Genomic DNA, 13,612 nt, shown 5'->3' on the forward strand with positions numbered 1-13,612 from the left:
GGAGACATACCAAATATGTTGTTCTTTTTGGTCAGCAGGAACCAGAGGCACCAATAGAAGCACATACTAATATTATCCCGAGGTTCCAGGTCGCATGTCATGTCAGTAGCGGTTCTTTGATGGGACAATCAAATCCGGATCGTGGAGAAGTGGAGGGAGGGACGGGAGATATTTAAAGAGCCATGATGGCAGCCCGGAAAGGGTAGGAAAGCACCAAATAGTATCAGCTGACCCGTTATCCATCATGGACAGCTCCAAAGTGAGTAGAATCATACCATATTAAAGTGTCTGGCATATTATCCATCGTGGGAGCCGTTTCTTTGATGGGACAATCAGATCCGAATCGTGGAGAAGTGGAGGGAGGGACAGGAGATATTTAAAGAGCCGTGATGACAGCCCGGAAAGGGTAGGAGCGCACCAAATAGTATTGGCCGACTCGTTATCCATCATGGACAGCTCCAAAACGAGTAGAATTATACCATATTAAGGTGTCTGGCATATTATCCATCGTGGGAGCCGTGATGGATAACCTATCAAACCGTCAGTAGTCTGTGACAAGGAAGCATAACCTGTTGTGTATAATAAGAGATGGTTATGGATAAAAATGACAGTATAGCCTGCACCGATGTCTTCGGTAGCAGTGCTCGACCTCTGTGGAAGATCGACACACTCACTTGCTGTCGACAGGTCAGCAGATTCTGAGCTCGACAACCCTCAACCTCGACATAGAAGCAATACACCCACAATGTTGTCAATGGATCAGCAAGGCTTGAGCTAGATAGGAGAAAATCAATTGGCATGCTTGGATGATGCGCTGGGCATTGTGGCGTGCAAACAACCAGCCAAGATGAAAGACAAAGGTGTATGTACAAGTATATGAACCTGCGAATAGATGATTAGCGCTGCCTCGTGTGATACATATAAGACATACCCTTGTTGTCAGCTTGCCGTCAATGATGAATGAATAGAACAACCGGTAGTACGTTCAACTTTTGCCCATGATATTTGATCATGAATTGAGTCAGAATCAGAAAGCGGTTGTACAGTAACAAGTTATGGCTAACGAATACCTTGTGACGTTGATTATTGAGGAAGCTGTGTCTTCTATTCTTGCATGAATACACAAGTGGGACTGCGATCATACAGGGCTTCATGTTAGGGAACTGTCACAGTGGAAATGCCTCGCAAGGGGGAGAATATATACAATACAGGAGCTTTCACCAGGGTAAGACAATGATTGCATGGGGGGAGGACGCACGCACTCAGAGAAATGTAGGATGGGGTGCTTGATTGCGTTGAGAGGAAGGGACTATCCAATTTGTATCTCGAGAGCTCGATAGTATGATATTAATGCTAGTGATAGGTTAGCTGGGTGTCGGTCCCATCGAATTATAATGTTCAATGTGATGGTCGATAACTCAATGCACATTTTCAAAAATTAATCTTTGTTTGTTTCTTTGTTTTGACGTGTGACTTCTGTGTGTGACTTCTGTCATACTTGGTCCACCTGGCCTTCCCATTAAGGAAGCCTTATTAAGCTTGGTGAATATGCTTCTCACCAACTTTAATTAGGCTCGGATGTAGTGAAACTCCAACACCAGTGTTAAATACTGCCCCAAAGGCTCTTTTTACCTTCTATCCCTACCAGCCAGCCCACCAAAAAGAGTAAGCGTCCTCAGCTATACATCCCGCCCTCTCCCACTGTCGGCACTGTCCATAATGTTCCCGATTTATCTGAATCTCCCCCCACAGCGGCTTCCCACGCCCCTCTGCTTCTTACCTCCACACCATCGACGTCGCAGGGCAGTATAGCAGCCCTTCTTTGTGCTTACTCTCTCAAAATACTTCCCAGATCTTGTCCTAATCACCTGCCTGTCCTGCATGCTGTCCTCCTCATTCCTTCACCTGTCAGAGGGCGCTCAGACCACGCTATCTATCATGTCCCATGGAGTGGGTTCTTCCAGGCTCAAAGGCCTCTCTAAATCTGTCATTTCCCACCATTTCAGAGGACAGAATCGCCAGTCTTGTGTGTTGATGGCTGGCAGGCAAACCCAGCACCTTGAGGCAGCTGCAGTAAGTCGTCAGGCTGAGTTTCAAGGTGCGTACTGTAGACAATTTTGTTGCTGTTTTTCACTCTCATCATTTCTGCCCAGAAATGTCAGCCGAGGACCGTGAGATGGTTGAGGACATGATGGACGACTACAGCATGAATATCGAGCCATTACCCTACATTTTTTTTAACTGTTCTCGCTCTCTTCTCACTGTTTCTGTGCAGAGAGTGAGATAGCCATGTGCTTTCGATGTCATTAGCCTACTGGAGTTTCTGATGTTACCGCCCTCTTATGTTCTTTTGCAAAGTTAATAAAATCAGTCAAAACATATGTTATCACTACTACGTGTCTGAAGGTTAACTCGTCAAAGTTAGGAATTAGTATAGTGAAAGATTCAAAATAATTGAAGGTCAGAACATAGATTCAAGCGCATGTAGTCTAAAGATACGAGAACAAAAAGCATCAGGATGGAGAGCCGGTGAAAAGATTCAACACAATTGAAGGCGAGAACATAGAGTAGCATACATTCAATAGCATAGTCTAAAGATGCGAGGAAAAAGTATCAGGATGTAGAGCCGAACATATCACAGTTAAAGAAGTTAAACTCAAGATCATGACCAATGGTTGATGGGCCAGCTTGGGGCACAGGACCAAAGATTTGGTCTAGCATAGCCAGTGCAGCATCACAGTCGAAGAGAGGGACATCGGAGGTAGAGCCATTGGAAGAATCATTAAGAGGAAGATTGTTGGAGTTAGGATGTGAAAGAGTAAGAGCACTGCCAGGTACATGAGGGGTAGGGGTGGTGTCGGAAGTGCCATCAGATGGCCGATGATCGGGAGTGTCATCTTCCTCTTCCTCACCATTTTCATTGTCACTGTCTTCAATAGTTTCTTTACTCTTGTACTTCTTGCGGCAGGTTGAGTTTTCATCAGTGGCTGCTGGCCTCTTGCATTTACTGCCTTTGTCAGATCGAGGTCGTTGGCAAGTATCTTTGATCTCGCCACTCTCAAGCTTCTTGTTGTGTTCCAGACAGATTTTCTTGAAATCTTCGTCAGTCAAAACCTTCCAATGTGTGGTACCCAACTCCCACTTCCGAAGGAGCATCTCAAGCTCAGGGAGGGCACTAGACACCTTGCTGAGGTTCGCAAATGGAATGTTTTTGGGCCACCCTTCTATCACAACTTGGTAATGTTGAATGACATTCCAGAAATAGTAAGCCCATTGCATTTTGGCGTTGGAGTCGCCAGTAATTTCCCCTACACTACAGTGTAAGTGAATGTACCAGAAAAGAGGGGAAGGAACTTATGAAGAGTGCGGTTGATAATGTTGCAGATGGATGAGCATATTTCAGAGACATGTTGTTGGTGATTTTTTGCAGCCCCTGGATGCAGATTAACATAGAGCGAGAAGAATAAATAGCCACGGCCACGAACCTCTCATGCCTTGGACAGCAAAGCCTTCCATTTTAGTGATCAAATCTTGATTGTCGATACTCATCACAGACTGCATGAAGTGTTGTACACCTTCCATTGCAAAGGTTATGCCTTGGAGGGGGAGATCGGTTGACCCATGCGTCATGTATAGAATTGCTTCTGCACCTGTGCGACAGTTCAAGCTATTGAGCTAGTTATTAAATCACCGTTAGCAAAACTATAAGATGAAAAATAGTAAGGGACATGTACTTTGTTTTCAATGGCCTTTAGAGTTTGAGTGATGTCATTGATCTTTGACTTGGTGGAGGTGCGGACACCAGCCATCCTTGCCAACTTCTGTTCGGCATACTCCTTGACCAGGTCTTGTTGTTCTTCCCTCGAGAGCGCATAGTACTTGGCCTTATGCTCATGAACAAGCTGCTCGAGTGCATGTCTGCCCTGATCACCTGTAGCAGATACAATTAGTGCATGGATAGTGAGGGAGAAACCAAACTTACAATTCTCACTGTCCTGGTTTTTTTTCCAACAGAACGCATTCCACGCATTCACCTTGAAGTGCCTAGAGCGAAGTATTCCATGACCAATGTAGAGGTCATTCTGCACATGGCGAACACTTTTATGGTGGGCTGAAGCGATGGTCTTTGTAGTGTCATCAATCTGAGTCCAAGCATCGTCAAGTGTGACCTTAAACCGATGGGACTTGGCCCGTCAGTTGGCGTTAAGTATACTGGGTGCTTCCTTGCTCAAAACAACCTTGGGATGGATGCGAGGCTGCATCTGAATGTGCCTCGAGGCAGTTTTGTTGTTCTTGTTGGTATAGAAAGATTGAGATGGCATTGTCTATAGAAAAACAACACAGGGAAGTTAGTGGTCAGAAGTTCGGCTCGTGTTTGAATATTTAACGCACAGAGATGTTGACTTGACCACGATTTATGATTGGGCCACATTAAAATGATATGTTGCAAAATAAGATTCCGGCATAATCTACAAGATAATAAACAATCCGAACAAGTAAAGCATGCATAAAAACACTAGAATACCAAGACATTTCAAAATCACCGAGAGAATGGAATGTTGACCCTAGCAGCCGATTACTTTAGCACTAGCACTATGCAGGTGCCGATTTGAATTACTAACCTTAGCAATCTCAGGGTTGAACAGTACACCTTGAAGGTCCACAAGCAGTGCCATTGACAAGAATGCAGCCTGTTCATAAGGCAGGTCCCATGCCTGAGCCCTCAAGACAGACTCCCAACGACTGCTGCGCACAGTTTGGATTAGCACACACAGCTTGGGTAAGACCTCGTCTCCCAATTTGAAGCGATCTAGGATGGCCTCCATATTGGGTCCAATACTAATAAGTGGCAGATTAAAATTTGTGGCACCAAGTTCCCGCTGAGCTGAAAAAGTCGGGCCAGGGTCTTTATTGGCAACAAATACTTTTGCTTACCGGCATTGGCAAATCTGCGAATGTGGAGTTAAATTACTGGCCTTTGTAGCAGCACTCGCTGCCCATTCGACTCCCTCGCGAATTGCTGCAGACGGCAGCTTCTTTGAGTCTGCATCAGCAAGAGACAAATTTTGCAAGTTCTTCACAAAAGTCTTGGGCGCTTGTGCAGAGCACGTGATATGGGCACCGGTGGCAACAAGGGGTGCAGGGAGGTACTGTGGTCCTTCAATACTGATGTGAGTTGAGGGGATTTTGGAACTAAGTCAATAATTGAAGGAACAATGACAGAAAGACTTACATGACTTTGGTGGTTTGATATTTTCCATGTTGCAGCGCTTGGTGAAGCACTGCAGATGAGGTACTGTTAACTCTTGAGAGAATGATTGCACTAATACAGCGACATCTCCCCCGATCTGTTGAGGTACTTCTTGCAACTCCCGAGGTGTGATGTACAGGTTGACACCAATTTGTTCGGGAGATATCGTCAGGTCTGCTTCAGAGCCTGGACATCAAACAGGCAAAGATATGCCACCATCGAGACAGTCCTGCATTGCAATCTAAAACATATAAGATTTCGCTGGGAAAATAAAAACTTTACTTACCACATCAAACACATCCTGTAGCATTGCATCAATCAGTTCTTTTTGAGAGAGAGTTCTCCCTGAGTTTGGCTGTTGAGCAGTAGTAGGATGGATGAAGTCCGCCAGGTGTCTTGGTTTGATAGTGAGTACCATCAATGTGTGCGTTGTGCCTAAGCAATGCCCTGGCAGCAGCCTGGTGTTCATTGTTGCTGAAACCCTGCACAAATGTCGAACAGTGTAGCATAGCAAGACTAGACATGGTGAAACAGTGCAAGCCCATTGAAGACTCTATGGTAGTGGAAGAAGACGTGAGAGTGCTACTAGCGCACACAAAGACGATGAATATAAATGGGCTAAATGTGTTAGATAATGCGGATTGAATAACACTGCAGAATATTAAACTGTGAGGACTCTACCTTGGAATTCGCAAATGGCCTTATTTCTGAATATGTTATAGCGTGAACAACCATGACCAGACCAAGATTTCTAAGTTGAAGGATAAGACAGGAAGGGCTTGAAGCATCAACGATGGGTGGAGGACATGCAACAGCACGCAAGGTGCAGCACAATTACTAGTAGTGCCGATTTGGGAAGTTAGATTCAAACTTCAAATCTCACTGCCTGCGAGATCAATCAGTTATCATGTGGCATGTTCCACTTCAACCCCACCAGTGTGTTAGATTCAAACTTCAAATCTCACCGCCTGCAAGATCAATCAGTTATCATGTGGCGCATTCCACTTCAACCCCGCCAGTGTGTTAAATTCAAACTTCAAATCTCACCGCCTGCAAGATCAATCAGTTATTGTGTGGTGCATTCCACTTCAACCCCACCAGTGTGTATGGGTTTCGATGCTGCCACCATCTCCAGCCACGACGACGCATTCGACCTTGAACACTGGAGGAAGAACTTCAAAGATAAGCACGCAAACCTGTCGAAGAAGATGCATTTCATGTGAAATTGCGCAATCGCAACACTTTTCTCGTTTTTGAATCTCGCTTTTTGAATCTCGCATAATGATTGATGATATTGTGTACGAATGTATCAAACATTCAATTGTAACAACTACATGTAAAAAGCGGTCAACTAAACATGTCAGTCAATGATGGAATGTAAATAATCGGCCATATCCTCTGTTGTCATGTCGCGCTCTTCGCGATCAATAGCATCCATGTTGGTATAGTCAGAGCTGATAAGTGCACCAATGTCATCAACATTCCGAGTCTGTGTTGCTGCTGTGAGATAAATTATTGTTGGAATATGGACACCTACACCCCTAACACCTGAGAATCCAGCAAGGCTCTCGATACGATCTAAGCGATAGGAGTGTACTGCATTGATAGTGGCACGTGAACACCATTGGTGCTGCAGCTCCCGAGCAAGTTTTTGATCCGAAATAAGTAGATCCTGTATGACGGCAGTTGTTTGAATTTCTTCAGTGTGCATGGCAGTGCGTAAGTGGCAAATTTCAACATTAAGTCGTGTAACTTCTTCATGAGCTTGACATAATTTGAAATACTTAGTAGTTGCTTCGCGATGGGCTGGTTCTGCCCAATCATTGGTCTGAATATCCGTCCGTGAATGGCGTAAAAGATCAAACTCGCCAATAAAACTATAGTCAGCAATATCTTTCCACAAAATCTTCGGATGCGGGGGATTTAAAGTGACTGCCTGGATATTGTAGCGATCAATTGCGTTTCGTATAGCCTCAGATCGCTGTTGCAAAGCCTTGCTGATCTGCTGATGTAGCTTATACCCTATAAAAATATGTCAATAGATTTTCAATCCCAACTCACAACTCACCTGTCCCTGATAATGACAGTTTTGAAAGCTCGAATAACCGCATGACTACTAAGTGCTCCAACTCATTGAGTGCAGTGCGATACTTTCCAAGACGTGCCTCCATCTTGAATTGGTTGTATTCTGGCCCGCCTATCTCCCATCGCACTTCCATGGCTAGCTGTATTTCGACATGTGCCACTAGCGCTTCAGCATGCTGTAATTTTGCATATGAGGAGTCAACACAGATGCAAGCTTGGGCGAGCACTTGATTGATCTCCTCCAAGCTGCTGGCAGCAATGCCGGTAAGAGCATTATTGGCTGCTTGACATGCAGAGTCCCAATCAGTCCTAATATTTTCAAGTTAGATACATTTATGTAGCAAAATAGTACTAACCTTTGTTCAGCTAGTTCATCAAGTGTTTCAACATAGCGTATACAGATCTGGTCTCTTGCAGGCAGCTGCTTCAAGCTATCGAGATAGGCGCGTTCTTCCTGGAGGTAGCGAGGGAAGTCTTCATCAACAATATTCAATTCAGCTTTGATGGCAGTCAACTCAGCAGTGAGGATTTGAACCAATTTAAGAGCTTCTCAATAGTGATTCCACAGAAAGTTGCCTAACAACCATTGAATAACATCATCATTGTAGAACAAGGTTAGAAAGAGCTTACTAAGAGCAGCGTATTTATCATCATTCCAAAACGTGAAGTGTTGTTTGATCGTCTGGTGCTGATGGAACTTGCTTCCATGTTGGGTGCCACAAGCAAGTGCATTTGATGCTGAAAATATGTGCTCACAGCCCTCTCCTTTGCTGTGTCCTGTCCCTGGAATATATACTGGATGCCAATCAAGCTGACATTTCCGATTGTGAGCATGCCCGTGAAAGGCACCGACCATGAGACAAAAGCCAAGCTGGTGTGCTCATGGTCCCAAAGAACTATTACCTAGTGTTTTCATAAATGTGCATCCAATATCATACACACAAGCTCCATCCTTGCCGTAGACAGTAAGAAGCTTGTCAAGAATGGCAAGTGGATATTTCGACCTAATATATCAGTAGAGCTTAATCGACAAGCAAAAATGAACCTACAATTCTCCGCTTCGGATCATGTTGGAAGCTAGAAGTATGAAGCGATGGTGACACGCAGCTATGAAAATGCCCGATTCGTCGAATACAGAAAACATCTTCTTGCGTACTTTGAGGCCAACATTCTTCCACCGATCTGCACAGCTGAATGAACCAGGGTTGGTTTCAGCTGCCGTATCATCCTCCCAATGAGTGCGTTCTTCTGGCACCGCCTATACATCATACTCAGAAGGTTATCAAGCAATCAATGAACACGTACCGCTCATGGTTGGACTTCACCATTAAACTTGTCTACAGTCCCAGGATCAATCCAAAAATCAGAGCAGGCCTTGCGAGAGTCTAGTCTTGCACTTGTCCCATATATTGTAGAGTCCCACCTCTTCAAACTGTTGTTGCCATCAATTGACACGAGCCAGTTGAATTCCAGTTTGGGCTCATCCTCAAGTATATGAAAACATGCTGGGCATGAGTTGAGAAGGCGCCAATGTGGAGTATTGCGTTTGAGGGCTGTGAAAAGATGCTGATCAACGTGATGAAGAATTTCAAGGTACACGTCAAAAGCAGCTGATAGTTGTGTGCTGAGGTAAGGGTGGTAAGGGATCTGTGAGGGCAACTTTATTAAAAGTTACATAATTACGTAGGCATGTGTACTTACATCATGAAGAAAACATAGCGTTTTGCACTGCGCTTGAAAACTAAACGTTGGACACACTCGGTGTGTCTGGCGGTATGCAGCTAGAGTTTGTAGAGATATGGCAACATTCGGATACAATGGTGCACAACCAATATAACCATGGTATATTAAAATTTCATTGGGATATTTATGAAAGGGTTGCGGTTGAAGAGATGAGCGCTTGCGCCCTGTGCACAAATAAATTGATATTAACAAACAAGAACATCTACACATACTAAAGATGTCAATGAGCTCAATGTCGCTCAATGATGAAACACGTTGAGTGTCGTCCGAGTTGTCCGAAGGTGATGGTGCACGTGTTTCGTCAAAGCGGGGCATGCCATTGCCAGAGTCTCGGTAGCGGTAGTCTAGATATGCCTCCACCAGGAAGTCCATTTGGATATTCCAATAATTCGTTTGATTTTCGATGTGGTCTGTCCGAGTACGAGGGTCTACATAGTGGCTACAATTGACTGGTGTTAATGTGACCACTGTCATGAATGTTACCAACTGCATCTAAATTTCGATTATCAAACCCTAAGTCACCTTATCCGATAAGATTAGATTAGATAGATCCCTGATAAGATAAGATGGATAACCGATTAACGATCACTATCTTTACATCACATCTATACTAAGTCGACGTCATCCATCTATATCCGTAACCCTAGACATACGACGTCATCACATCCTTAGAAGTCCTACGATTAGGCAACGGGTTACATCATAAGCATCTACATGCCTCTATGATCGAACCATAACCGAGAGTCCCTTACGAGCCATCTCTCGAAGAGTCATCATCCTTCACATCGCACACCTTCACCTCTCACAACATGTTAAGAGTAACCTCTGTCATTCACCGAATCCCTTACATAAGAACCTGTTGCACAGTCACAGCTGAATCCCTGAATCCCTATCACAGAAGCACCACTCATAGAGAAGCATGCTCATTACCGAAGACCCTGGAGAAACCCTAGATCCGATCGTACCCGATACATCTCCAGATCCATCTCTCATCGAGATCCTTAATTACTGCTTGAGACTTCTTGTCACAGAACTCTCTCACACCCTTCTTCATATCTGTTGACCCTGAATAGAAGCAGTACCCTGAGACCCTGCTTAATCACCGATTCCCCTAAAACCTATGGACCCTTTCTTGTAGTTGATTGGTTGGTAAGAAGCCCTATACCCTAGGCGCAATGTTATGACCGTATATAGATATATCACCACCTTTCATACTCAGATATCTCCGACCCAAGTATAGTATATAGTCTAGGTAGTAGTCAGTAGTACTCCTTAGACTTAACCTCTTCGTTCTTACATCATCGTAGACCTAGACGTTCCCTCTCAAATACTATCCCTGTTCTATCATCTCTCAGACAAGTCCTGTGGTGTGGTCCGATCTCCAGACACCTACTAGTTAGGTTAAGGGACGTTGGTCATAACAACCACACAGATAGTGAAGGAATAACACTCACAATCCGCTGATGCCAGCAATTTCATGCGCAAGACCTTCAAATGCCTCATATTCACCTCCTTCGTGACTCAAGTCCAAACCCTCTTCGCCTGGGGGTGCTGTGTAGGGTAATGGCTTGATATTCATGCCATAGTCGTCCATCATGTCCTCAACCATCTCACGGTCCTCGGCCGACATTTCTGCACAGAAATGATGAGAGTGAGAAACAGCAACAAAATTGTCTACAGTACGCACCTTGAAACTCAGCCTGACGACTTACTGCAGCTGCCTCGAGGCACTGGGTTTGCCTGCCAGCCATCAACACATAAGACTGGCGATTCTGTCCTCTGAAATGGTGGGAAATGACAGATTTAGAGAGGCCTTTGAGCCTGGAAGAACCCACTCCACAGGACATGATAGATAGCATGGTCTGAGCGCCCTCTGACAGGTGAAGGAATGAGGAGGACAGCATGCAGGACAGGCAGGTGATTAGGACAAGATCTGGGAAGTATTTTGAGAGAGTAAGCACAAAGAAGGGCTGCTATACCGCCCTGTGACGTCGATGGTGTGGAGGTAAGAAGCAGAGGGGCATGGGAAGCCGCTGTGGGGGGAGATTCAGATAAATCGGGAACATTATGGACAGTGCCGACAGTGGGAGAGGGCGGGATGTATAGCTGAGGACGCTTACTCTTTTTGGTGGGCTGGCTGGTAGGGATAGAAGGTAAAAAGAGCCTTTGGGGCAGTATTTAACACTGGTGTTGGAGTTTCACTACATCCGAGCCTAATTAAAGTTGGCGAGAAGCATATTCACCAAGCTTAATAAGGCTTCCTTAATGGGAAGGCCAGGTGACTTGGTCTCAATCATTCCAGTTGGTCCCTGTTGCATTGTTGTGCGGGATTTTCCAGGAAGCCTCCTCTAACTTACTGCCTGCATGGTAGACGTCGAGTGACTCGAGTCCCATATTTTATCCAACAATATTCTCTCCAACTGTCTCGTCTAGACCCTCACAAATGCTCACACTTTGTCATAGACACCATACTACTCATCATCTGTATTACCAATAATGTGAGTTCAATAACCCTATACACTGCAAGGTCAGAATCACTTGCCTCAAGGCCTCCCACAGTCATTTCACTCAATATCTCCTCCAGTCACCTTCAACTCAAGCCCCACTGTGCCGCATAGCGCCCAACCTTCTTAACTTCCACTCTTCCCCCAGCCAATCCTCTCCTCCTTCACCCATCTTCTTCTGTTCACTCCTGCTTCTCCTACCCTTCTTCTTTTGGTCGTGAATTCTCTCACACCATCCACCAACTTTTTTCGTTCATTGTCCGCATTGTTATTCAGTTCTCTGTCATATCAATGTTGCCCCACTAGGATTTCTCTTCTGATGGCCTCATGACCTCCTCACGTCATCCACTCTTCTTCTTCAATGCCACATTTTGCTACTGCTTTGTACAAATCATCCCACTTGGTCTATCTTCATTGTTACACTGATATTTTCAGTCGGAACAGGTGAGCTGGTTATACCCTGATATTTCCAGTCCTTTTCAGCGCACATATGAAGCCTTCTCCCACTCAATCTTGCACACACTGCACTATGAACCACAATCACGAACTGCATGGGTAAACGATCCTCTTCCTTTCATACACTGTGCTGCCACCGTCAGGGCATCCCAATATCTCCTGCCGGACTCAGATCTCTGTTCACCTCCATCACAGTTAACCCACCACGGGGCCTGAACTATATGACCCTTCAAGCTCCTCAGTTGGTAGGTCATTCATATTCAAGAATCATTGGACTCACTCCCAAAATAGTCTTCTACACGCATACATATGTGGAGTAGTATGAGCAGCTGAGTCCATGAAGTACATTCATCATATGGCATACATTCTTTGCTCGGATCTTCTAAGTTACCCTTTACTTTGAATGACCTTATCGTTCTTTGGAGACATTTGGGCCAGGCTGTGTATGGACCTACGAATGAATGACAAACCACCGAGTGGTCAGCAACTCAGAATGCAATTCAACAAGGACTTTCCAATCATTGTGTACCTCCACTCAGCGTTAAGGTTGTGCTCAAGGGAGAGGTTACTCAAAGGGCTTCGGCTTCAGCTTGTGCGCTGTGCCCCTTACCCAAGTACATGCTCTTAATTTCCGGTGGGCAGAGGGGAAGTCCGACGGAAGTCCAGGGAGTTCCAGAGGACAAATATTGGTGGAGTTTGGCAGAACTGTCATATACCTGATCCGACCGCTCCGATATTGATATCCACTCCACTTTCCAACCCCCTCTGCTCCATCTATCCTCCGCTCCATCCTATCACAAGCCCGCATTCCGCCCTGCGCTTCCGCTCAACCACTCAACCAGTCCCCTTCCATAAACCTCTCCATTCAACTGGATCTCTTTCCCCTTTTAGATATACACTTTCCCCTTCAGTACATAGACCCTTACTTCCGGATTACCAGTAATTCCTATTACTGCCCAATCGCTGATCCGACGCGTACATATTGATATCCGCTCCGACTTATGTCTTTGCCTATGTAAAAGTACTTACAAACTATATCCTTGGTACATAGCTTTACTACATAGTTATCCTGATCACTGCCTCATACAATAGAAGTATATAACATATCCTGTACTTAGATATTTTTCCTTAGTCTTAATATTACTTGTCTTCTCGCAGTTACCTCTTGTGAGAATTCTCAGTAGGACCTTACCTCCTCTGGACACAAGTCTCAACTTGCTGTCACCTCCAACCCTCTGACCCTCCGCTCCAACTTAGAGCCCTGCTCTAAGTCTTCCCCTTATACTCTGCCCCTATCAACTATCCTCCCTTGTCCCTCCACATTATCCTCTGCCTTTCCCAAAACATTCCCCTGCTCCTATCCACCCTCCGCATCACTCCCTGCCTTCTCCGCCCTGCTCCTAGTCGGCCCGCCACTAGTAGCTCTTACTCCCCAACCCTCCAAGCGGACCAAAGTGGTCCACTCGTCCTATCGTCGGACAACGTCGGACCCGCTCCAAATTCGGGGCACATACTCGGCTAAGGGCACAGTGCAAGAGCTGAAGCCAAGCCCTGACCCCTCTGCTTCCTGAGT

At 45.3% G+C, this 13,612-nt stretch overlaps 3 protein-coding genes across 3 annotated transcripts; all 3 read right to left on the bottom strand.

Annotated features, from left to right (window-relative positions):
• Positions 1-2,613: 2,613 nt before the first annotated feature.
• EDB91DRAFT_1064769 (uncharacterized protein) lies at positions 2,614-4,193 on the bottom strand (the record flags this gene model as incomplete). Its single annotated transcript, XM_041314741.1, has 5 exons — positions 2,614-3,313; positions 3,355-3,433; positions 3,486-3,675; positions 3,735-3,931; positions 3,983-4,193. Coding segments are annotated over 5 exons (1,377 nt in total), but the record flags the coding sequence as incomplete, so codon positions are not given.
• A 2,418-nt stretch (positions 4,194-6,611) lies between these two features.
• On the bottom strand, positions 6,612-9,451 carry EDB91DRAFT_1240392 (uncharacterized protein; the record flags this gene model as incomplete). The annotated part of the gene is made up of 11 exons (XM_041322015.1): positions 6,612-6,740; positions 6,789-7,273; positions 7,320-7,616; positions 7,736-7,850; positions 7,932-8,131; positions 8,153-8,215; positions 8,240-8,340; positions 8,386-8,594; positions 8,657-8,983; positions 9,038-9,243; positions 9,292-9,451. 11 exons carry the CDS (start codon positions 9,449-9,451, stop codon positions 6,612-6,614), a joined length of 2,292 nt encoding a protein of 763 aa, XP_041168996.1.
• A 1,078-nt stretch (positions 9,452-10,529) lies between these two features.
• EDB91DRAFT_1256893 (uncharacterized protein) lies at positions 10,530-10,926 on the bottom strand (the record flags this gene model as incomplete). Its single annotated transcript, XM_041324242.1, has 2 exons — positions 10,530-10,711; positions 10,767-10,926. 2 exons carry the CDS (start codon positions 10,924-10,926, stop codon positions 10,530-10,532), a joined length of 342 nt encoding a protein of 113 aa, XP_041168997.1.
• Positions 10,927-13,612: the final 2,686 nt, after the last annotated feature.

Source organism: Suillus paluster, assembly GCF_016628075.1.
Source record: "Suillus paluster strain FC165 chromosome Unknown EDB91scaffold_227, whole genome shotgun sequence".
NCBI classification, from domain to species: domain Eukaryota; kingdom Fungi; phylum Basidiomycota; class Agaricomycetes; order Boletales; family Suillaceae; genus Suillus; species Suillus paluster.